Below are 26,353 nucleotides of genomic sequence, written 5' to 3' on the forward strand. Positions count from 1 at the left end.
GGCTGCGAGCCGAGCCAGACACCTGCGGACGTCGCCCGACTCGGCCGGGCCCGCGCCGGAGAGAGTAGCAGCTCCATCCGAACAGGGACTATGAGAAAATGGTCGGGCAAACGAGGAACAAGCTCAAAGAAGCGGCCTCAGAGCCGTCGTACTCTCTCCGCTCCACGCAGTCTAAGCAGCGGCGGCGCCGGGCCACCGGAGCCGGAGAGCCGGAGTTGGACGAGGAGCCGAAGGGGAAGGTGAAAAAGACGGAGCTGCCTTTGCCCGCACGCGGGGGGAACCTGCCAGGGGGCGCCCGGAAGTACTCGCCGCGGAGGACCCGAAACCTGAACGCGCAGAATTGCCTGCAAATGGAAGTGGTCGGAAGGACCGTTCTTCTCGGCCGCTTTCAATTCCTCAGATGTTTCATGGAGCAGCTCCGCGATAAGGTGCATCTATTGCGGAGATATCAGTTCACGGGCAGTATGACCCTCAGCATAGCTGTCTTTGTGGCAATTTTGCACTGGATACATTTAATAACACTTTTTGAAAATGATCGTCATTTTTCTCACCTCTCATCCTTGGAACGGGAGATGACTTTTCGCACTGAAATGGGACTTTATTATTCCTACTTCAAAACCATTATCGAAGCACCTTCATTTTTGGAAGGACTATGGATGATTATGAATGACAAGCTTACTGAATATCCCCTTGCAATTAATACAGTGAAACGCTTCCATCTTTATCCAGAGGTGATTATAGCCTTCTGGTATCGCACATTTATGGGAATAATGAATTTATTTGGGCTGGAAACAAAGACCTGCTGGAATGTGACGAGAGTAGAACCTCTAAATGAAGTTCAAAGCTGTGAAGGCATGTTTCTTCCTAAAATGCTGTTGTATTGTCATTAATGTTTACATAAACGTAATGTTATGACTCCTTTAAGAATTACTATAAACTACTGTGATTTTTTTCTTTAAAAACAGTCTAGAACTGATTCACCTAAAAGTGTATTTACCCTTTAATTTTCTGAGAAGACAATGTACTTGCTAATAAGAGTGTTAATTTGGAATTTAATTTGAGTATTAATATGCTCCAGTGTAAGGCCACACTGATTATAAGTCATTCCTCCATTTCAGAAGGTACAAAAAAAGCTCTGGGGTGGCTTGAATATATAAATTTGGGGGATGTAGATTAAATAGTCACAGTTCTACCTGTAATAGTTAACATAAATAGTTAATGTAAAAATTTAGTTATGCATAAATATTTAAAAATCAGATATATAATAGATTACTTTAGAAATTCTGCTGTTTTTGTGCTCTCACAGTCCATGAATAGTTCTAATCAAACTCTTCATATACATCTTCTACATCAGTATCTTTGTCAAAGAACTGCTTTTCGAATCATCTAACAGTTTTCCAGGATCTGTGATTGTCACTTCCATTTAAGATGTTTGCAGTTTAGCACTGTTACAATCTTAGCATGATGCTGTTCCTTGAAACTCTTATTTGAAATCACATGTATCTACTTGCATAACACATAGTTGTTTTTTCTTTATTTCTTCATATTCTCTAGAACATTATGTTTTATAAATATATTTTTGTTGACTTGTTGAACATTCAGTTCTCAGAATATATCCTAAATTTGTATTGCCATGTTTCCCTTACATTTTTACTGATTCCCTCAGATGGTCTTTATAACCATGGTCTAAAGCAGCATTGGTAGAAGATATTTGAGGGCAATCAGACTGTTTTTTTTTTTTTTTGTACAAACTAAAGGAATTGAGCGACTGCCTGAACCAGCTTATAAGGTATAAACTTTTCTGAGGGATGAGAAAAAATCACCTTATATATGTACATATATGGTATTTATTAAGTTGCCACTAAGTTATAGGTTAGTGTTGGCACTTGGGACCCCAAGATAAACTGGGTAAACATGGGGCCTTACCCTCATAGAGTTTGCAACATAAGAGGGATGTTAGCGGTTACAACTGTGGTGGATGTTACAAATAGGAAAATAAGATTGCTGAGGTTAGGAGAAGTGTTTCAAGAATAGGAACCATAATTTTCCAAAGTCCTGAGGCAAGGGAGAACTGAAAGAAAGCTAGATTTCCTAGAGCAGAGAGATAGAGAAGAAAACATGGTGTGAAATGATGCTTAGAATGTAAGCAAGGGTCCGATAATGAAGGACCATTTACTAGTTAAGGATTTTATGTGTATTCATTGAAGACTTTTGACAGATTTTTATTTTCAAAACACAATTTTGGCAGTTACATGGAAAAGACACTAGTAAAGGACAAAAGTGAATTCAGTGAGGCCAGGTAGGAAACTATTTTGCTCTCAGCAAGTGATTGCAGGAAAGGTAACTGGAAAATGAATGGATTTGAGAGATAGCTGGAAGGAGAAACGACAAGATTTGGTAATTGTTTGATGGGGAAGGGGAAGGAGAATGAATTTATGTAACACTGTTGGGTTTCTGGCTTAATTGAGTCCCTCCATTCAAAGTGGTAAGAAACATTTTTAAAAGTAGCAGGTTTGAATTGCTATTAATTCGAGGTACCTGAGAAACCCCAAAGTGTAGATGTCAAGAGGCTACCTGCATATACATACCTATAGGAATAAGAAGAAAGTTCTCATCTGAAGGTACACTTGGAGTCATCTGTATATAGATGATAATTGGAACCATGGAACTGGAAGAATTTCTTTAAGGAGAATATACAGACTGAGAAAAGAAGAAGGTATATGACAGAGCCTAAGGTGGTCCAACATTGAAGGGGGGTGGTGTAAAAGGATGAGAAGTTACTAGGACAGACTGAAAAGGAATGATCAGAGAAGAAGAAGAAATCAGAAAGGCCAGCCTTTAGATCCTGGCTCCACCAGTTACAGCTAAATAACTTTTGACAAGTTACTTAAGTTTTCTGTGTTGTTTTCTCAACCATTAAAAAACGTATTTTCATACCAAGTAAAAAAAAAAAAAAAAAAAAAAAAAAAAAGAAGCTTCTATTTATTACAACATACTAGAAAATAATGGGAAGACATCTTTGCTTTTAAAAATCTTATATTTTTAAAGGGGATTCAACTCTCCAATGTTAAAAGAACTTTCCCCAGGTTCCACTAGTCTGGTGAAGGCTTCTGTTTAGGTGTGGAGCCTTCCCGTACACGGACAGCAGGTGCCTTGACCTATAGGAGCCCCATAGAAGGAGATCACATAGAACATGGTCTTTTTCTACCTGAGTAATTAGCAACAGAGTGAAATTCAGTAAGACTGGGGTCCTCCTCGGACCTCTCTGAATGTGGTCGAAGAAGAGACAACTTATCCTGAATTCTAGGCCCTGGTGAGAGGTTATCACAATATTTACAGGATTATTGCAATATTGTAATCTATGCAATAGATTATATGTACAGTACACATGAAATCTATGTACTAGATTATATATATGTGTGAACGTGTGTGTGTGTGTGTGTGTGTGTATATATGTAATAGCTTATGTTTATTAAAAGATTTGGGGCGGGGGAATGCCATGCAAAAATCATGTTAAAGACAATTGAGCCAAGCAGTGAAACAACGCTGAAATGGCCTAGAAAACCAAATGGTATTTGATATTTACTTTTCTGGATACAGACGTGGACTTCCTGTTATCACTGACCCTGGTTGGTTAGGATCCTCAATGTTTTCTAAATTCCTAGACTGCTTTATAGTCAACAGTCTCAATTAGTAAGTTCAAAGGGAATTCTCCAGAAAAGGTGGAGTGAAGTAAGTGTCAACGATGGCTACGGAAGATCAGATACATAGCTTGTAATATAAATGTTTAGGCATACACTGTGGTGCGTCATCTAATCTGGTCCTATTACCAAAAAAAGTAAATAACACTGTAATTTTACTATGGCATGTACTGTGAGAGCAGTCACCGTTTGAAGAGGCATTCTGAGCAATTTTTAAGGGCAAGCACTCATCAACTTCCAAATCTGTTCTTCATGTGGCCACGTCATAGCACTTGGTCAATTCTCCTGTTTGGTTTTCAAAATTCTGACTGTGGATCACCCACTGGTGATCTAACTATTTGTAAGAAATGAAAAAGAAGCCTTGTGTGAAGAAGAGGGGGAAGGGTTAGGAGAGAGAGCTTTCATAATTAAATGTGACTTGCTTGGAGGTTAGCACCTCTTGAAACGGAGACAACAAAGACAAAAAGAATCCATGAAAATGCACCTTTTACCTTCCAAATGCACAGCACAGACAGCGTCAGGGGTGGGGCAGAGGAGCCGCCAGGCTCTGCATCACATCACGGGCTCAGAGATGCTCTAGGCCCAGATACCCGCCTGGATCACCTATCTCAACAGAAGCAAATTTCTTGGTGACATTCCAGAAAGAAGCATACTACCAGAAAATATCATAACTCCTCCTATACCATGAGTTGGAGGTAAGCATTTTTTAAAAACTTAACCTTTGTGCGCTCTGCACTCACAGTAATGTTATTTATCATTTGATTATTCTAGAAGAAAAGGGACTCTGGATACTATTACTGACTTTGAGAACCAGAGGATTTGGCAGGACTGCTGGCGAGGAGGGGAAACTCAAATACAACGTGAGCTTCTCACCAAACCGCCCTGGTTTCACAGCTCGCACGTCTCTCCCTTCCTAAGAATCTGGTTTTTTCCCTCATCCAGTTATTCCTATTTTTGGTATCACTGGGTCCGGTCCCTTCTAGTAAGTATCCCGTCAGCTCCGGCCGGGGACAGGCTGCTCAGAACACTCACCCTTCCACCTCGGAGTCAGCTGCCTGTTCATGGAAATACTATACAGTGATCATTTTCATAAAAATTTGTGCTGGCTTGGTTTTGTTTCTCTTGACACTGGCCCAACTGTTTTTCTCTTCTGATTGATTTTTGGTTTCAACTTGGCGTGTCTGGGGGGGCTGTTATTGTTTAATATATTTCCATTTTTACTAGAGGGGAAACCTTAGCGCCAAAGGGATCCAGCTGCATCCAATCGGCCACACAACCTGTGTTTCTACATCTGAGACTATGGGGAAGCGCTGTCTGCAGAAGCAGAGGAGGGGTGCTCCTGCCCAGATGGGGAAGTAAAGGTGGCCTTTCTGGTCACTGACACGCAAGGGTTCCCTGGCCTCGTGGGGACTTTTATTTGCAACTTGGGTGTTTCTGAAGACTTGCTGATCGTGTATACCCTAAGTCTGATAAGCAACCCATCACCTGTTCTCGTGCGGAGTGTGTGGTTGGCAGAAATACATGGTCAATGGAGCCCTCTGAGAAATACACAAGGAGCTATCAACTTCATTTGCTTGAAATTAACCCAACACTGTAAATCAACTATACTTCAATAAAAAAATAAAATTGCCCTTGCTTTAATACCGTCAGTTTTCAGGGCACTCTGGATGCAAAGGAGAACGTAATTCCCCAGCATAATGTCCTGAGTTCCCTTGGATTACCCCCCCTCTGTCAATCCCTTCTAAGACCACGGAGTGGCATCGGCCATCTCTTCTCTAAACAATCAGCATCTCTCGAAGTTAAGCCATGCATTCCCAAGGAGGCTAAAATCTGCTCTTGGAGGAGGAAAAAAGGTCTCACTCTTTTATGTATAAAGCACAGATACACCTAAATGTAGATATACATGTATATGTATAATGTAAGATTCCTAAACCGATATGCTGTGTAACTGTGGTGTTAAATTTTCAGGTGGGAGAAGGGTGATTAGGGGAAAAAATGTCTGAAAAGACTCCTTAGGGAATTGGTTATGAAAAAAGGTTGAAAAATAATTTAAGCCTAAGGGTAACTGCATCACAAAATATTATGACTTCTCGATATGTTTAGCACCGGTGCTTCTGTGATAAAGAAATCCTGTTTGCATTTACTCCCGTCTGTTTACGATGTGCCCATAATGATTTCTTTGTAAACTGGGAATTGGAAGAGTTATGCTACACTGAGATACTCTTTAACCAACAATTCACACACATGCCTCCTCTTGTTTTAGAAGCCAATGGGCATTGAGCGCAAGAAACAAAACCAAAGAGAAAAACAAAAACTAGAAAAGGAAAGAGATAAAGAGCTAATATGCTAATGCAAATGAAGCAGATGCTTGTACTTATTTGAAAACAATGACCTATTTTTTTAAATGTCTACGAACTAAAGATCTCTCAGAATATCTTCTCATTCCATATTAAATATCCAACGCAGCAAACAATCTTTGCCTTGCCTTAGTCTATTAAGAACCTTACTTATTCCAGAAAGGAAGCATGCGTTTATCTTTCTCAAATACATGATGTGCAATTCTTTTCTTTTACTTGCTTGGAGCGAAGACTAAAAAACGGTGTTTTATCTTGCTTCCTTTGCCAGTGCCAACGTAACTGATTCTCATCCTCATTTCCACTTTTTGTATCTTCTTTCATCTGGGTTAAGCCGGAACTCATTCCCAGCCCTTTGGAGAGATAGCCTATATTTCCAACAGGGCCATCCATGATGCTACATGTTTTCCTGACCTGCGCTGCCTGTGCCCTTGCTGGAGAGAGAAATGGAGTCATTTTGACTCGTAATCTCAGAGGTTACGTAAGCCAGCATCACAGAATACAGAAGTAACTCTGTGATGACCTCAAAATGTAATTTATGGACAGTAAGTGGGGTATGTTTTTGGTGCTAAAACTCCCAGACTAGGGCAGACTTATGAATAATTTTCAAATATCAGGAAGTCTGCGAAAATCCTCCCTGTCTGATAAAGATTGCACAGTGCCCATTGAATCTCCTAAGGCCTCTGACTCCCTCCCCTCTTCGGAAGTGCCTGGACCAGAGTCCTGACAGCCGGGGCCAAAGAACGCAGTCACCTGCCTCCAGCAAATCCACTCCGATTCCCCCTCATTCCCAGACACAAATTTCCATGAAAACCAGACACAGGACAGAAACCAGGGGCATGATATTCCAAAATCGCTTCACATCTGCAGCCTGATTTCATTAGACTCACTGCCTTGTTTCTTTTAGCCCCTGTGCGTGTCCACTGCAGGTGACACTTCGCTGACGCTCACCATCAAAACCGTGCTATCCAGACACTTAAGGAAATAAGACCCGTGCAGGAGGGACAGGGGCTCTGGCTGCAGAGAGGGGGATCAGTGAGTTTAGAGACCACAGGAACAGGGAAATGCTTAGCAACGCCTTTATAAGGTGACTCTACTGGGTGTTTGTTACTGGTCCTGTCACTGAATCCGCCCACACATCCCTACAGCATATGAAAGCTGTTCATCCCGAAGGGGAGAAAGAAAACACTCCACAGCTGACATTCTTAATCCAAGTTTACCTAAATACAGCAGTTTCCAAGAGCACATTTTAGCCATTTCACACCCACGAACACCCAACCAGAGAAGCTGGTGGGGGATCCATGTGGGGATGGGCAGACCCGCTGGGTCCCTGTCGCCTTCTCTGTGCCCCAGCCCATAGCTGCAGCCACGAGCTGTCAGAGCCGTTCAGCAACTTGCCTCCAAGGTCTTGCCTGAGGATGTGGCAACTTGCAAGGACCCCACACAGAAGCAACTGGACCTCAACTTTCCCTGCCGAGCCACGCTGCCAGTCGAAGGCTCTGGGTGCCCGTGACGGCACGGTTTTTCCTCCAAGATTTTAAGCACATGTGGCTCGCATCAGTGTGGTCTCGTATTCGCTCTGTTTAGACCACTTGCCTCGCACGTTCTCATATTTACGCATGTTCACTGAACATAACCCCGAGTGAATTATTTAAGAAGGCTTAATGTGCTTCAGACTTCTCAAATATAATTTAGACTTTAAATTAAATTTGTACTCCCGTGGGAAAGTGGTGCAATGAACGCGGCGTATGGCATCGAGTGGACACGCCGTAGGTCCTGGAACAGAACTGCAATTACGTTAGCAGGATCTCACCTGGCGACCGATGCTCCGCATGGAACGAAACAGGACTGAGCTACAAGATTTAACGTGTTGCCTGTGTTTGAAAGCAGCAGAAACATACACCGCACAAACGCTCTCGCTTTTTGGTTTATTCTTTGCTGACCTCAAATGAAGCATCCCGACAATGAGAGATGCGGAACGTCTAGACCAGCACACAAAGCCACATCTGTTAATTCTGAGTTCTCTGGGTTTTTTTAATACATCGCAAAATCCTTTCTATCTGTGTTGGGATGCCAATAACTGCCCTGAATTAGGTGTTCGATTCTGCACGGCAAATTCGACTTGAGAAAAGGCACACATATCTTATTTAACACACTTTTGTTTTGTTTACAGTAAGCACTGCCCACCAGCAAAAATAAACCAGAACAATGGAGTGAAATGCCCTCCTGCACGGGTGGTAACGAACACAAACTATCTAGAAAAACGTGCAGACAAGGAGTTCACTGCCGACCGGGCCCTGAACTGAACACACACTTCTTATTCAGGGGAAGGTGAATGAGTAAGAATCTGTAGGGAAGGTTTTGACTTTGCATAAAAATTAAATTAAATCAGCTCTAAAACATGCAGACGGTAAAAGGGCTAAGTTATTCAACGACACATTACACATAGTACACCGGCAATAATAAGCAGCATGTGACTGACTTGGCTATGAACTTCAGCGTTACAGGAGAGGGAAAGGCACGCATTAGATGCAATCTGTCATCACCAAATTGTGCGAACGTGTGCTCTGAGAAGTTAACTCTGCAGCAATCCATCTGATGGCTACCCTTTCTTTCTCTGGGATTCTAGCACCTCAAGAACGCTATTCCTCAAAATGATAAATTGTATTATCCTCAAGACACTGTCCACGGGCAAAATAAGTAATGTGTCATCCTGCCGGGATTACCCTTAAACAGGGAATACTCAAATAAGATGTTTATACGAGAAGCTGTCAGAGCACAATTCCAACAAAAGCAGCACTATTTGTCACCAGGCCTGTCACCAGACTGAAGTTTCAGTCTGAAAGCAGATATTTGGTTTTGCCTCTTAAAAGCATGAAGTGAGTCAACAGGAAATCATACATACGTGATCTCTGCAATCTGAAAACTGCAGGTTTGATACAGAACATACCATGCTAGCATTCACTTTTTTTTTTTTTTTTTTTTTGCAGTACGCGGGCCTCTCACTGTTGTGGCCTCTCCCATTGCGGAGCACAGGCTCCGGACGTGCAGGCTCAGCGGCCATGACTCACGGGCCCAGCCGCTCCGCGGCATGTGGGATCTTCCCGGACCGGGGCACGAACCCGCGTCCCCTGCATCGGCAGGCAGACTCTCAACCACTGCGCCACCAGGGAAGCCCGCGTTCACGTTTTTATTGCTATCATTTCTGGCTCCAGCGTGATATATTGGGCGATATTGCCAAGGGGGACACGAAATCACAAAAATTCTATTACTGTGATCAAGTTATACAGTAGACTTCACAGCTCCTAATTATATGAATCCTGAACACCTGTGCTGAATCGTGTCGACCTGCACTGTCCAATACAAGAGCCACATGTGGCTACTGAGCCCATGAAATGTGGCCAGTGCAAACTGAGATGTGCTCCATGTAACCCACACACTTGATTCTGAAGATTTAATACAGAAAAAAATGTAAGAGAGCTCATCAATATTTTTATATAGATGACACTTGAAGTGATAATATTTTGGACATGTATTACGTAAAATAGATTCTTAATTTTTAATAATAATGGTTAATTATTAATTTCATGTTTCTTTTTCCTTTCTAAAAGTACACGTGAGACTCACATTCTATATCCCCTGCCCAGCGCTGCTCTGACCTTCCACCCCCCCTGCCTCCATGTCACCCTGCCCCCTTCTTGTCATATCCATAAGTGGACCCTCTGTGCTGACCAAAAGAACTCCCCGTAGCAGTGGGGATCCAGGGCCAAACCCCAGCTGGGTTCGGACTCTGCTCTGGCTCTGACTATCTGTGTGACTGTGGGCACATCACTCAGCTCTCCCAAGCCTCACTTTGCTACTCTGGAAAATGGGGCAATAAAACACCACCTTCACAGAGCCGTGGTGAGGATGCCCTGGGGCAACAGGGATCCCATGTCTGCACTGCCTGGTGGAGTCAAGGTCAGTGACCATGCTCTAAACATCACATCTCGCTCTCCTTTGCAAGATTACTTTATTCCCTGCCTTTTAACTTCACACTTGGTGTCTAGCTTGGTCCTTCCAACGCCAGGGGTTGGGCAGTTCCTGTGCTGTGTCCCCCAGCTCCCAGGGGGAACTTCCCACACTCCGAGCACCGCAGTGCCTGACTCTGCCACGCGGCTGCCTGCGGCTGCCCTCCCACCCCCATCCCTGCCTATCTAGAGCCAGGACACGCCATGGTGCAGGCCCAACGCACCAACCTTCGGGAAGCATTTTTTGGTCTTCCTCTGGCATGGTCTAGATCCCTTTTCGATTGTATGATTCTTAGGAGGTGGACTATTTTATTTACAATCTATCTTGTTCCATAAAAGGATTTAAAGTGATCCACAAGGATACAGGTGATATAACAAGGTTTTTTAAAAATTCCGAAGTAGATGCAAATTAAACAATAGAGATGAGGCTAAAGGGAAACAAGGGCAAGAACGGGAAGAGGAGCTAAGAACGTGGCAGCCCACCCAGGAGGTCACAGGATCCTGCACCCGTGCCGGATCTGGGGCACACGCACACCTCCAAGCTGGATGAACGACATCCAACTCAGACAACTACTCCTCATGCAGAGTCGACCCAAAGTCTTGATAAGACCCAAATCTTGATAAGATAACAAGCTTGCCCAACAGGTGACCTACAGCAGGCATGGGGATGGTCTCTGTCATGGCCCCAAATGCAGCACATCAGAGCCCCCTAGGGACCACTCCCTCCATCACTGCACAGCCTAAGACCCTGGCTCACTGTCACACAGGCCTGGTTCAAGCAGGTGGCACTGATGAATGTGCCATTTTTGTTGGCCTGAGCATTCACCCCCCTTCTAGATCCCATGGCCTGTGTGTTCATCTCCCTTCTAGATCCCGTGGCCTGTGTGTTCATCCCCTTTCTAGAACCCATGGCCTAGGCTTTCATTCCCCTTCTAGAACCCATGGCCTGTGCATTCACCCCCTTTCTAGATCCCATGGCCTGTGCGTTCACCCCTTTCTAGATCCCATGGCCTAGGCTTTCATCCCCCTTCTAGAACCCATGGCCTGTGCATTCACCCCCTTTCTAGATCCCATGGCCTGTGTGTTCATCCCCTTTCTAGATCCCATGGCCTGTGCGTTCACTCCCTTTCTAGATCCCATAGCCTGTGTGTTCATCCCCTTTCTAGAACCCATGGCCTGTGTGTTCACTCCCTTTCTAGAACCCATGACCTGTGTGTTCATCCCCCTTCTAGATCCCATGGCCTGTGTGTTCATCCCCTTTCTAGAACCCATGGCCTAGGCTTTCATTCCCCTTCTAGAACCCATGGCCTGTGCATTCACCCCCTTTCTAGATCCCATGGCCTGTGCGTTCACCCCTTTCTAGATCCCATGGCCTAGGCTTTCATCCCCCTTCTAGAACCCATGGCCTGTGCATTCACCCCCTTTCTAGATCCCATGGCCTGTGTGTTCATCCCCTTTCTAGATCCCATGGCCTGTGCGTTCACTCCCTTTCTAGATCCCATAGCCTGTGTGTTCATCCCCTTTCTAGAACCCATGGCCTGTGTGTTCACTCCCTTTCTAGAACCCATGACCTGTGTGTTCATCCCCCTTCTAGATCCCATGGCCTGTGTGTTCATCCCCTTTCTAGAACCCATGGCCTGTGTGTTCACCCCCTTTCTAGATCCCATGGCCTCTGCATTCACCCCCTTTCTAGAGCTCATGGCCTGTGTGTTCATCCCCTTTCTAGATCCCATGGCCTGTGCATTCACCCCCTTTCTAGATCCCATGGCCTGTGCATTCATCCCCTTTCTAGATCCCATGACCTATGCTTTCACCCCCCTTATAGATTCAGTGGCATGTACACTCACTCCCTTTCTAGATTTCAGCTCCTGAAGGCCTGACCCGAGGCTTCCCCACAGTGCCTTGCACTGAAAGATCAGCTTGCCCTTCTAGTCTCTTCCTGGCGCTTGCCTCTCTGTGACTCAGAATGCCCCTCCCCTACTGGAGTCCTGAACCTTCCAAGTCTGGGTCAGATCTGACCTCAGACAGGTCTCTCCCTGCTCGGCACTCCCTGCACTCTCCTGCATGAATTTCCACCTGTGGATGTCTATCCCAAGGACGTTGCGTTCAGAGTGAATGCTATTAGCTATTTGGAATGGAAGGGGCTATAGTTTCCTTTACATGTTGTCAATACAACTAGTTGAGCAAAGAATACTTGAGGCAGGCCACTAATGGCTGCGATCAAACAGGCAGACAGGCAAGCTCTGAAATGTTCTGGCTTTTCCATTACATGTGCAGTTGCTTTTCTAATCTCTAGATATGTCCAGTGTCTTAACAGTCCCTATGCGATCCACATTCCCATCTCTCTTTCAGGACAGTGCTCTCATTTAATAGGTGATCAATAAATTTTGATTGAGAAATGTGTTTCCAGGTTGCCTCAATTTAATAAAGAAAATTCAACATGATTTAACGCTTAACGTGTGCAAAGAAAAACTTATATGCGTGCAAAACATAGTTACAAATGCGATCTTAAAATTAAAACAGATATAACCCCTTCTCTGCCTCCCAGGAGTTTACTGAGGGTTCTACATACTTATGGGACGATTCTTCTGGACTTACCTCCAGTTTTACAATTTGGGAATAAAGTACGTAGGAGAAACTGGTCTTGTGGGATGTTCTGTTCAATCATCTATATTTACAAGCCTTAGAAAACTGCAAAAATCCATCAAATTTTCTCATGAGATGGGATTAGAAGCCATTTCGGACCTGATACTACTTCAGCTGTAAAACCCTCTCCCTTTGACCCTGCAAGCAACAATCTCTTTCTCTGCTTTAATGGCACGGTTTGGGGTGGGGTTTCAGAACTTAAATCCTGGTAATATGCTGACCTAACACCCCTTCTCCAGAAAAGGCTCTCAGTATTCCCTGGATTTGAACTTCATTGTCATTATTTCTATTTTAAAACTCTGTAGAGAAGTACATGTTCCTGCCAGGGTCAAACAGACTAGAAAGTACTTTGCACTACTGAAGAGGCAAATTTTTTCCTCCACTTTCGCTTATTCTGTCATCTTGCTACTGTAACTTGCACTCCAGAAAGCGCCAGGCTTGCACAAGGCACGTTTAAATTTTGAGCAATTATAGACCCAGATCTGTAAATCCGGCAGCAGGCCCACATCAGCTTCGGGAGGTTGGATATGATTTTAATGAGATTCCATTCTTCTTAAAATGCGATCTTCTTAAAATGTCCCTAAGACGCCAATTGGCGTCTTGTTTCCCAATAAAAAGAAATCTCGATTTTCTGATATATTTAATTTCAAGTTTTATGTTGAGATGGCAAGTGTGCATGGTTTGTGTTTCCAAACATTTCATTTTACTAGCACACACTTCAGCTATTATTTATATTCAGCTTGGTTCTTTGTACGTCCCATGGAAGAATCCTGAAACCATCCTTGTTCACTCCTGGGGTCCCAAGGTGCCACCGTGATCACCTCCCTCCCGCCAGCCTCCTCAAAACAGCTTCTTTCAACCTCTACTCAAAAGCCTGAGCTCTTCATTCTCTCCAGCACAAGCAGAATTCCAAGCACCAGTAGCACAGAGAGGAGGGAACACTGCTTTTCCATTGCCTGTTCCAATCAATTGATTATATTAAGGCAACGGGGTCGTTAACACACATAGTAAGATCTTGGGTTTCTCCTGTTGTTCAGAAGAGCACAGAGCCTGACGCCCAGCTTAGCTCAGACAGAAAGATGCACGACACCAGTTAATCCATTTCCGCGATGCTGCTTATGACTTTTCACAAACGAATCCTTCCTCAAGGTGGTGACACAAACCTCCCTGCCTAGAGCACCGAAAAACTTGCACATGCATCTCTCTTTTACTTTGCAACTTAACTACTTTCGTAGAGCCCCGAGGATCCATAACCCACACTTCCACTCCCTCACGGAGGAAACGAATCTCCCCACCAAGAACAGAGAATCACTCAGTGGAAATATGACCAAACGAGGACATTACCGCTCAAAGCTGGGCCCCTTCATTCCCCTGTACTCAAACTAAGGGGCAAACACTCTTCTTCACTTTGAAACGAAGGTTTGGAAACCTCAGCCAAACCCTTAATCAAGTGAAAGTAAGGGTTTCCTGTTTTTGAAAAATCACCGTAGATGTGCCTGTTTTTTTCTTTTTCTTTTTTTTAACCATTCTTTAGGTTTTATTTTTCATTTATTTATTATTTTTTACAATATATGTTTTTCTTCCTATCCATTGCAGGCATGTTTTTCTCCCCCAGAGTAGGTTTTCCTGGGGGAATAATTATTAAAATAATAGTAGCACTAAAAGGAATCCGATATGAGACACTAACGTGTGAAAATCTCATTCCCACTGAAACAGTTCAAAATTAGGTGGTATGTTTTAACTACAGATCTAGGTTTTCAAATCCCAGAGACATGCTAACAGTTTGTTCTAGATCAGATCTCCCGTCTAATTCTCTAGGGTTGTGATTTTCAAAAGTGATAAATTAATTCAAAAGGCCTATTGTACACACTTTAAGGAGATTGTAGGCTTCAGCCACAGCCATTCTGAAACGGGAAAAAGTCTCAGGACTAAACTTTCTTTGCTCCTGCTTCTGACCAGGCGCTGAGTCAAGGTAACTGAACCCCTTACTTTCATTGTTAAATTACTGCTTCTCACACGCAATCAGGGTCTCCCAGATTATGACAGGCCACTGTCAAAATAGAAGAACTTAAAAGTTACTTTAAATCTAAAACGCAGACCCAGTGCTCCATTTTTAGATGCACCCTTTAATTACTTGGTGGTGTCTACATCTTACTTATGCTTAAATTTAGCAAAGTAATTTTAGATCACTCGCCTTTAGATCACTTCACTACCTTCACTAGATCTGCAATGTTACAAACAGAGAGCACCGAATCCTCTCTCTTCTAAATACTAAAATGTTTAAAATAAAAGGTAAAAAAGTTAAAAGGGCAACATTTCCCCCTGGCTATTTTGAAAAACTGGTGCGAATGAGAGCCCAGCCGTCGGAGACTTCTGTTTTTTTAATCTACAGAATAACTGCTTTGAATCTATCAGTGTGAGAAGGTGTATATTGACAATGCACAATGTACATATAATTACCTGTTCCTAAGCCACGTGAGGGTGCAAACGAACACCAAGGAAGATGCCATCGTGACGTCAACAATACAGGGGCAGCTAGGAGACCTCCTGTGTGAGTGTCACCAACTACGGCAGGGACTTTCAAAGTCCCCCCCCCCAAACTCACACTGCCACCACCACGTATCAAAATTTTCTGAAATTGTGTCCAAAATATTGGAATCCCTCTGTTGCGTCATCTTGTTTTTCTTACAAATGCAACTCAAAAGGTTTGAAGAGTTCCAAATTCAAGGTGCAGATCATAAACAAAGGCTGTGTTTTGAAGGACGATATACCCTGGGAATGCCCAAGTATCCTTACACTTCGGAGAAAGAAAATGGAACCCCTTTGGCATTCTCCTCCTCACTGGAAAAGCTTGTCCAGGAAGCAAAGGGTGATCAAGCCAGGAGGTGACAAAGAGACCTGCATTTAGAGAGATCGACCCCCAGCTTAAACGGAGCACTGATTTGCAGCATCACAAAGCCGGGATTCTGCTTATAATGACTTCCTTCTGATCTAAGTTACCTGGACCACTTCTTGCTTCCCAGGCTCCAGCAGTCTCACTAGAAGCGGGTGTCTCTCTGTCGACACCTCCTGAATGAAGTTCCATGAAAGAGTGAGTGGCACCGACATTTATTCAACACAACACTGTCTCCCCACCCTCCATATCATATGACTGATGCTGACCTGCTCTGGTTTTTCACTGGGGAATAGCAAAAGATCTCAGGAACATTAGCTCCTCTGTCTTGTGAAGAACTAAATCCCCCTTTTATTATTTTTGTTGTTGTTGTTTAAGGACAGGTAACAAGGAAAGACCAGAGCTAATATTAATTTTAGAAAAAAAAGTTGAAAATTTCCTATTACCTACTTACAAAATATATATTCCATATACACACAATATATAAAATTTTAGAATAGTACATAAGTTAAAAATCAAGGTTGACATCTTTCAAAGAGGCTTTACTTTTTACGTATATATCCGGCACTCCACTGGGATCTCAGCCCTTACCACAAATAAAATAGCTGATTTTATGAGATGAGAAACTCAAGAATTTTCTTTAATACCAAAACAAAACAGGGGACTTCCCTGGTGGCGCAGTGGTTAAGAATCTGCCTGCCAATGTGGAGGACATGGGTTTGAGCCCTGGTCCGGGAAGATCCCAGATGCTGCACAGCAACTGAGCCCGTGCACCACAACTACTGAGCCTGAGCTCTAGAGCCCGTGAGCCACAACTACTGAGCCCATGCACTGCAACTACTGAAGCCCACATGCCTAGAGCCCGTGCTCCGCAACGAGAAGCCACCGCAATGAGTAGCCCGCACACAGCAATGAAGACCCAGCACAGCCAAAAAATAAATAAATTTTAAATAAATAAATAAATATTAAAATGAAGTTGCTTTTACAAAAAAGAACAAGAAGTGGAGGAGGCAATGGTTATAAACACGTGTACATGCAGTCCCATTACATAATCCAATGGTAAACAAGAATTCTCAAAAATTTACCTAAAGAAGGCGCATCAGAGTAAATCACCAAGAACTCATCATGAGAGAATAGATACATGGAAAATAATATATCACAACGCTACCCCAAATATTTAAAAATAAAATGAAGGAATTACAAAGTGTCAGAAAAGAGAAGAAACCAAAATTTTAAGTGTACCTATAATTATATATTCTTAAATAACTCAAAAAGATATAATACCTATTTGCTGGCTTAGTGTAATTTCCAAAAGTCACTGAGTCAAATCGAAGCTGGGGTTACCAGACCGCAAACTGTATTTGTGATATGTGTAGAACTCATAATGCCTTTCTTCAGAATTAGAAAACTTTGCATAGTAGCCACAAATTTGCACAGCTCATCCGGTTTCCACTAGAATCGTAATTTCAATGGTATAATTAGCTCATTCATAATTTGACGCATAGTGAGTTAATTTATCTGGTTGGATTTTTATGTAACTTCTATTGCCTGGTCTTCCCACTGATGAAGCCAGTGCAAGCTGCTGCCAGCGAAGCAAGGGTTAACCCCAGGAATGTGACAGTTCTCCTGGTGATAAGGTGACGGGTAGCTGAGGCCAGGTCAAGGGCTCTAAGCTATTTGGAGAGAATTGAAAATACTCAAAAATAATCTCAATGGTAAATAAACTCTATGCCCTATGTATGTCACCAGGGGAAGACTAAAAATTTTTTAAAATCACATTGAAAGTTTTCTGAACTACAGAAGCTCCAGAAACATGCACAGTGGGAAATCCGTGGCACATATGAATATGTTCTTTGGAAAGATAACGAAATTATCCCAACGAATAAATAAACAACTCTATGTATTAAGTTCACATCAGCATTAAAATTGTTTATCCATTTTATTGGGCAGTTTACTCTGCTATTGGTAATAGCATCTAACTGCTTTAAAATGTTAAAAATAATTCTATGCAGTACCTTTTGTAAAGCCTCTATACAATATACAATAGCGATACACAGATGTTGGATTTCAGGTAGAAACCAAGAAGGCTAGCTGATATACATATATATATATATATATAATTTTTAAACATGCCAAGTTTCCCAATTAAAGTGGTAAACGGGAAGCATATAAACATAACAGCTGCAAGCTGAGGTGTCAGAAGGTGAAAAGACAGAGACAGAAGTGCAGAGAAGAGACTAAGCCCAGGTTTAGGAACGCGCGGTGAGAGCGCCGTCGAAGGGCGACTCCATGCACAGAAGGACCGACCCGGCAGTGACAGCCAAGCCCACACCTCGTCTCGACTTTCAGCCAAGCGTGGGCTTTAATTCGAGCCTTATTTCTATTCCAGACAACAACAAATAACCTCTTTCTCGGTGTCCCAGACGAGGCCCCCGCGATCAGCTTTCCCGGCCCTCGCCTATTGCGGGGGTCTCCACTCCTCTCCCTCCGTCCCGGGCGCGCGCGCCTTCCGAGGACCCGGGCAACGATGAGCCATGCCTCCCGGAGTCCCACACCCCACCTGTCCCGGCGCCGTCGGAAGAGCCGGGTCAGCCCGCTGCCACCGTCCCCGCCGCCGCCTCCAGCGAAGGAGCCGGGCAGAGCGCGCGGGCCACGGGACTTACCGAGAGGCGAGCGCCGCCGTCGGGGGAGGGCGTGTCCCGCACGTGGGTGTCCGCGCGTGTCCGCGCCCGCGTGTGCCCGCGCGCGTGCCTGGCCGTGGGCGCCGAGCCGGGCAGCACTGAGTCCCTGGGCGCCGACGGGCTCAGCCCATGGTGTGGGCGCCGGCCTCCGGGAGGTTCTGGCTCCCGCCAATCGCCGAGCAGGGCTGCCGCCCCGACGCGCAGCTCGAGATCCGGGAGTGCACGCCGGGGGCGGGGCGGGGCGCGGGGGCGTGAGTGGCCCGGGGCGCGGGGGTGCGCGCGCGCGCGCGTCCAAGTGCGCGTGGGTATGCGGGCGCGCGTGGCCGTGAGCGCGCCCTCGGGCCGGGGAGCGCGGGCGGCGCGGGCAGGTCTGGACCCCGCTTGGCTTTAGGAAGCATCTGGCGGCTCGGAGGAGGAAGAGGAGGAGAAGCGGAGCCTGGGACGGAGTGAGCCAGAGTCCAGGCCCCGGCGGCGCGGCAGAGAAACCCAGGAGGGGAGAGGACCGGAGAACAGGCGAGGGGAGGGGAGGGCCCGGGAGGTGGGGGACGCCGCGGAGGTGCTTGCTCCTCGGAACTTGGTGAGAAGTAACTTTTTACCCAACCTCGGCCGTTACACACATTACAAATAATAAAAGTTAAAACTGGTTGTTTCGGGAGAAGTTTAAAATGACCATCGACTGCCTGGGATGCTGATCAGAATTAAGACGACGTTGCCCTCAGCGTAATGAAGAGACGCGGTGCCAGGCGCCACCGGCTTTAGTAAGACCTGGAGTCACTGCCCGCGCGTCCCGAGAGCGTTGGGACCCGATGGAGGAGCCTGAGGAGCAGCGGTGTGCGGTCGCGAGGATGCCAAGATGTCCAGGGGACACCCTGGTCTGATGGACAGACACGGTGACGGCGGCCCTCCTGAGAACAGTGTCTGCAAGATACAGCCTCCAAAAGGGGGAGCCGCGAGGTCTGGCTCATCGGCCCGGGGGCACTGCGAAGCCCCTCCAGATGTTTTAGTTTATAAGTGATTTCTGACATCAAAATCGCGCTTACCTGACTGCTGCTTCTCTTCACTCATGTCCCGCGGGGACCGTCCCTGCCTGATCGCTAGGAACCCAACCTAGAGCGTCCTCTTGCAGACTCTCCCCTTTCCGACCAAGTGAAAACTACTCGTGTCCCTCCCTCTCCAAACTTTAACAGCCAAGAATTTCAGCAAACAGCCAGAAAGAAAACTAAGCCCCCCCCACCGCCTGCCACCCCAAGGGAAGGGAGGGAATAAGCACTTCTTTAATTTGAAAAATAATAATTAAAACTCCCTCAACGTTTAAGGCCGGGCAACATAATCTATTAATTGGTCGCTATTAACATGCAGTTTTATTGACCATAGCACACAGAAGTCTGATTGTGAAGGAGTGTTTTCAATGAAAGTGGAGTTATTTTAGCTGCAGACGTGTTTACATTTCTGTGGTTTAGTCTATAACTTTCTCTTTTTCTTGCTTCAGAATTCTGCTCCATGAAGCAAAGCCCTTAGCTCCCAGACATTCCAAAAAGTCTGCCAAAATAATAGAAAAAAAAAAAGAGAGGGAAGAAAAAACACAGAGAGACCCCCAAGTCTGGGTCAGGCTCAGGGTTGTAAGTGGGCATCACCAGTATGCCCCCTCTCCACACAATTTCCAGTTTAAAGGAAAAAAAAAGCCCTTCAGGCCTCCATTTCCTGTTTGCTGAGGAAAAAATAGGATGGGTCTAAGCAGCTGAGTTTAGAAACCGCCTTCTCCAGGACCTATAGATTCAGAGAGGTTCTTTAACCCTAGAGATGCCAAAATGAAATCATGGATATGAAAATCTACCATTCCACACTCTCCAAGGAAGTACCTCTCTTTTAAGTGGACAACCTTCACAAACTACAAATGCATTCCTAGGAAATTTCTTGAACAAACAGGCACACCATGGTAGATGGGATGCAAGCCCACCTCTCCATAGGTGGCCAGGAGAAGATACCAATAAAAATAAGTATGGAAAACAGATTAAGTTTCTGAGAAGCATGCAATCCTTTTCTTTCTGAGGATGCGGTACAGAAAAGCAGAATGCATATTAAAAGTGCATATTTAGTAATAAGGTTATGTCAGTTTTCACAATCTATGCTAGAATCAAAATTGGCAGAATTGGTTGACTCCTTTGAATTGCTCGCTAGTATCACAGAAGTCACAGTATTGCCATTCACACGATCTTCAAAAATATTCAACCTGCCTCCCCCCTAAACTATCAGTTGCATATTTCGGTTCCTATTCTTTAGAACTATTCTCCAAAGATTCCAGATCCAAGAAACCTCCCTGTATTTTGAAATCTTCCTCTTAGCCACTCATGTCCAAAACTCACCACAGAGAGCCTTTGTCATTTAGGGGAGTGCTTTAAAGTGAATAGATTCTCAACCTGACCAATGAGATCTGCAGTCCACGGCAATGACTCTGCTTTGCAATACATTACCCTAGCAAAGTTCCTTCAACATCATCACAGGTACCGAATACTCTAATAATATAGAACCATGCTGAAAATAATATAATGTGTGCTAACTGACAAAGGAGCTTGCTTTATGAATTAAGAACTGTACTTTCATAGTAGAACATGATTTCAACAACCCGTTACCACTGTTGAGAACAGAAAAAATGAGTTCAGAAAAACCACAATATTTGAAACAATGTCATCTGCGGCTCGTCCTTGCTACTCTCTCCCATTCCCCCAAATATACCACACAGAGGGGGGTGGGGAGGAGAGGAGAACGGAGAGAGAGAATTGCATAAAAGACAAAAGCACATACTAAGCCCACTCTCAAAGCTGAGGTTATTAATGTTGAAAAATCTTAGAACCCAGAATCCCAGAGTTTCACAAAGTTAGGATACCATCTCCTCCAACTGATTGTATCTTGCAGTTGCAGTTAGGAAGTTCTTTCTATTGTCTAATCTAATCCCCACCTTCTACCACAGCATTCCTTTGAGTCTGGTCCATAATCAAGGTCAAGTAGTGGGAAGTCAATTTCAACTAATTAAATCAATTGAGTTAATTTGAGAGGCCAACAGAACACAAGTAATGGAGATACATTCACCATCTATCTGTGCTGCAAGACAGGAAATACAGTCATTCTAAGTTCATAAAATACAATTTAAGGGCTTCCCTGGTGGCGCAGTGGTTGGGAGTCCGCCTGCCGATGCAGGGGCACGGGTTCGTGCCCTGGTCCGGGAAGATCCCACATGCCGCGGAGCGGCTGGGCCCGTGAGCCATGGCCGCTGAGCCTGCGGGTCCGGAGCCTGTGCTCCGCAATGGGAGAGGCCACAACAGTGAGAGGCCCGTGTACCGCAAAAAAAAAAAAAAAAATACATTTAAAAGGAAGGATTTTATAAAAACACCGCTTGACACGTTCCACAAGAATTAGTATTTTTAAGTATTTCATACATGAGATAATCTTTCTATGTCAAGTTTTGTGGTCGACTTAATTCTTTTTGAAATCCCTTTTATCCAAAAGATGTTTTGGATTAATTTAAGTATTTGTTACTGGAGAATGTCAAGTTCTTGTTCAATGAAATGTCCTGAATTGGGTTGTCACACCTGTTAAATATAAGCCTCCTTTTCTTTTGATATTCTGAGAAGGACCTTAAAAGGTTTACATCCTTCAATATGGAGATTTAATTGCTTTACCTATAATAAAAAATAATCCCTATAAAATTCAGATTGTGGATATTTCAAAGCTGAAAGAACTATTGGATTGGGATGTAAAGGTTGCAGTTCAAAAAGCCTTCCACGTTTAATATCACGTGCGTGGAGTTATGAGTTATAAACTCCTGGTTATCATTTTGTAAGGTCTGGCCTTTGTAGTCCTCGCAGGGAGTGTCTTTGAGCTAGCTTACTTTATGGCTTAGCAGTTCTGTGTGTGCACGTGTTAAATATGAAAAGGGGAGCGCATCCCCCTGCAGTAAAGGCTCTCAAGGGAGGAAGTCTCAGATTCCATTTTAAATGAGGTACTGGAGTGAGGTTCGCCACACTGACACTTTTCACATCTTGGGTGAGCTCAGACCTGGCGAGAAGGACAGCCCTGGTTTGAGAAAGGAGACAGTATGTGTGCTTCGGCCACTGGCCATTTCCCACTGTTCAAGCCCTGAGCATCTTCAGTGTTTCTTGGGGCATCCAGAGTCCCCAACCCAGCCCCTCCCCCCCCCGCCACAGCCTCCACTCAATCAATTGGGACCTTCTTTTCATCCTGGAGGTGGTTGGATGGGGCTCCTACTGGGGCAACCCAAGACAGGAAAGGGAGGAGAATAAGCGTTAGAATTCTGGAGTTAGGGTCCTAAATGGAGCTTCCCTGGGGGCCCTCTCCCCACCACCATCCTCATCCCATTCTCTGACTTTCTTCATTGATTGTAAGTGAACACGAGAGGGCAGAGGTGTAAATTCTCTTGGGAGAGTCTTCAAGCCACCACAAAAGCATCCCCACTATCACCAGGATCTTTTATCATCAGCTGCTAAGAAGTCAGTTTTATGTGCTCCTTACCCTCCTAGACAAACTAATTTCATGCAACACTCTTATCCTCTGAAGCACTTTTTCAATCGCCGTCAGATGTAGTTTAAGCCTGCAGTATACACAGCAGTTCTTAATAACACGTGGTGACCACAAACTGCTCCATAAAATTGCATAATGCATAATTCCTATCAACTTGCATAATGCACACGACGAGTTGATATGAAACACATTGTACATCTGTCAGTGAGCTTTGGTGACAAAGGTTATACAAAATGGATCGGGAGACTGTATTTGCATTTTTAAAATGGAATTACATAGGACACATCAGGAGATTTGCTGCCGCTCTTCTGATGATTATACTTATTATACTTATTTGCTTGTGAGCTTCACATACATACTGTGACACTAATTCTATCAATGAACAGTTTCGTCATGTACATTTTCATCAATGGGATTACTCATGAGTGCGAGAATAGTTGCATTTTTAGAAAGTTGACACAACTCAGTGATTTTTTTTTGTATTGATAAAGGCCTTAGCATAACAGTGCCTCAGTGCAAATAAAATCAATATCTTAATGATTTTCTTTTGTATCCTAGAATAGAAAATTATTATTCTATGATTATGGGTGACCTGATATAATTTAAATGGGTGAAAAGTCTATTTCAGATAAAATACACAGACAGTTGACGAGGGATGAGTGAGAAGAGGAATCCAACACTCACCAGCCTTATGACCTTGGGCAAGGCACGGCCTCTTGATTGAAATCTCAATTTTCTTATCTATTAACTGAGGCTATTGGAGTGGATGACCTCAAATAGGCTAAACAAAGGAACTCCCAGGGGAGAATTTGGGTTATTCATCTTTATCTCCCTGCTTTTTGCATTGTGACTGATTGATTAATTGAGGGCACATATTAGAAATTACACCTCTCTTCAATAAGCCCTGAGCACACACTCCTGCTTCTCTCCCGTGCACCCATGCAGGGAGAACAGCACCCTCTGGGCAGAGGTTCCCTTACATTTCAGTCCAGGCGTGGGTGGAGAACTGAGGTCTACACAGCAGTGATCAGAGCCCTGCCTCTACGTCAAAACCACCGGGCAGCTTCAAAAATAATGCCGTTCTCTTGACCCCATCTCAGACCATGTGAATCAGAATCTTGGGGGACAGGGAGGTCTATGGCACCAATACAGATGTTTGAAACTCCCCAGGTCATAGGCATGGATCTCCAGGGTCAACGATCACGCTGTTGAAATGACAATCATTCATTGAATAAGGAAGGAAGTCTAGAATCTCTACCTAATGAGATAATTCAGAAAATGTGCTTCAGAGATGAGCTCTGTCCCCCAAAACAGTTGTCTGGCCAGACTGCCCTCCTTCTGTGTTTAGTGTCAATCTTCACTCAGTCCCCAAATCCTAGAACCTTAGGATTTCTTCCTCATTTTGCCACCGTTTCCTGGAATGTTCTTCCTTTCTTCATTGTGGTCTACCATTCAACAGGCATGTTTATCATGCAGGTGCCTTTCAGTCACTTATGCAGTAGGAACAAGGCCTGAGGCACTCCAGTTCAAAGGGCTCCAAAGTGAGTCAAGACTCAGACCCAGATCTTGGGAGTGTTCACTGTGTGGCCAGTTCATCACGCTTCCTTATTCAAAGTCTCCTTCTGGACCTGTCTTGGCCAGCCCTGAGCCTAATTTAATTCCCGCCCTCCAGCAAGCCTTCCCAGCCTTGGGACAGCACCAGTTTCTTGTAACTGCATCATTCACACTTTGGAACTCAATAAGAATTGACCTTTGAACCTGCCCTTCACTTGGCCTATAGCTAAATGGTCGCCATCGGCCATACTGAGTCACCACAGTTCCCATGGACAGCTGCTTTGTCTATTCCCAGGGTCCAGGCCTCTCACTTGAGCTTTTATAGCCGCTGGCCATGGAGGCTGTCTCCTAACTGCCCACCCACTCCCTGGCACTGTGCCAAGTACCATCTGGCCAAAGGGCCTTCACCTCATCACACCACAGCTGGCTTCGGAAGCCTTCAGGAGCACGTCTTGCCCATTGGGTAGATTCCAGATGCATTTCTAGTGCACCAGGTGAGAATTTGGAAATCATGGACAAGCCTTGCAGAGGGCAATCTCTTCACCTCCATGTCTACCTACCTGCATGGAAGGGGAAGGGGGATTAAGATTTGTTGCAGAAGAAACTAAAGGTAGAAGATTCTGACATGCAAGTAGGATTAAGGGACAGGACAAAAGCTCCTTTCTCGAAGACCCTCGGCCCTTATCAGCACTGCACAGGCCTGGAGCACCCCACTCAGGGAGTCCTCCCACGGTGGCGGAGATTAGAGTTCTATTTGCCATCAAGATTTAGCTGGGCATTTGGATTCAGGAGAGGAGAACATAATATAGGGGAAAGCCCACCCCCTTCTGAGGCCCACGGATGGGTGAGAGATAAAGGGAGGAGTCGTGAATAAGAAAGTCTGGGTCCCTATTGCCTCATTCTGCTTCTGTGCAGAGGTGCAGGAATGTGAGGCCAACAGTGGGGAAAAGGGGGTTCTGACACCCAATCCCTAACGAGGGACCTGGAAGCTCCCATGCCCCAGGGCCCAGGGTGACAGAGGGGGACTCACATGACCCCCCGTGTGGCGTGGATTCTGAGTTGTGATCCCCGGAGCCCACATGGTTAGGTAAGATCACTGTCACCATTGGAAGTTAACCTCTGGGCTCACAGGCCAGGTGAAGGTTTCGGCCAAGCCTCGGAGGTGCCCAGAAGGAGTCTGAACAATGGGCCCCACCAGCCACAGGCTCTGGTCACAAGGCTGCCAGCAGGGTGAGTGACAACCAGGAGGATAAGGGACCTTCCCCTGAAACCTCAGGGTTTATGTCTGAGAGCCCATCTCTTCCAGAAGATGGTGCTACTCCAAGTGTGGTCCCTGGATGGGTACCAGTCTGTGAAAGACTGGATGAGTACCAGTCTTTAGGAAGACCAGGGAGGCCTAGCCCTGTCTAGAGAAACTGTTTAATTTATTGGGTCAGGCTAGAGATGCTTAACCAGACGCACTCATAAAGCAAATATTTTTCCCGCTAACCAGCAGGTGGGACAGAGGAGGGAGCTCAGAGTCACTGAAGAAATCCCCTTTCTCTGAATGTGTAAGTCATGGCATGAATTAAGATTTGTGATTCCTTGACATAGATATTTGTTTTACATAGATATTGACCCACAATCTGGGTCCAGGTTTTCTTTGTGATTTGATACCCATCACTTCCTTACATGAATCTTTCAATATACCCAGTCTCCTCTCCCACTCTTTTTTAACTGTGCACAGCCTACCATTTTCATTTTCGTAGCATCAAGCACAGCGTTGGAAAGATAGTCCATCTTACAAATGTCTGTTGATTCACGGACTTTAGCATCACATCCTAAATCTCACGCAGTTGTGACTTAACTCACCTCCTGGTACCTAAAGATGATCAAAGCAGTCTACGCCCTGCCCTGGACCCCACCGGCCCCTCGAGCTCACCCATAGCCTGGTGGACCATTTCCTCCTGCGTCCACAGTTTCTGTCTGAGCCTCTCTG

General features: G+C 44.9%; 2 protein-coding genes across 5 annotated transcripts in view; one reads left to right on the top strand and one right to left on the bottom strand.

Moving 5' to 3' along the window:
- ERG (ETS transcription factor ERG) overlaps positions 1 to 19,394 on the bottom strand; it is a 284,518-nt gene extending 265,124 nt beyond the window's left edge. The window contains exon 1 of one of the 4 annotated variants that reach the window (XM_060150935.1): positions 19,326 to 19,394. The gene's annotated coding sequence lies outside the window, so the exon portion shown is untranslated. Of the gene's footprint in view, positions 1 to 18,267; positions 18,291 to 19,325 lie in introns of those variants that run through there. The other 3 variants (XM_060150940.1, XM_060150938.1, XM_060150936.1) reach the window with 3 other exon arrangements.
- LOC132520331 (probable C-mannosyltransferase DPY19L2) lies at positions 99 to 18,676 on the top strand. Its single transcript, XM_060149087.1, has 2 exons — positions 99 to 877; positions 18,028 to 18,676. Exons 1-2 carry the CDS (start codon positions 99 to 101, stop codon positions 18,674 to 18,676), a joined length of 1,428 nt encoding a protein of 475 aa, XP_060005070.1.
- Positions 19,395 to 26,353: the final 6,959 nt, after the last annotated feature.

This window comes from Lagenorhynchus albirostris, chromosome 5 (genome assembly GCF_949774975.1).
Source record: "Lagenorhynchus albirostris chromosome 5, mLagAlb1.1, whole genome shotgun sequence".
In the NCBI taxonomy this organism is placed as follows: Eukaryota; Metazoa; Chordata; class Mammalia; order Artiodactyla; family Delphinidae; genus Lagenorhynchus; species Lagenorhynchus albirostris.

What these genes read in the sequence shown, in the direction of transcription:
- LOC132520331 (XM_060149087.1), top strand. Translation starts at nt 99, where the DNA reads ATGGTCGGGCAAACGAGGAACAAGCTCAAAGAAGCGGCCTCAGAGCCG. An exon ending in TTTCTTCCTAAAATGCTGTT is followed by an intron (nt 878 to 18,027) that starts GTATTGTCATTA and finishes TCGGTGTCCCAG; the next exon opens with ACGAGGCCCCCGCGATCAGC.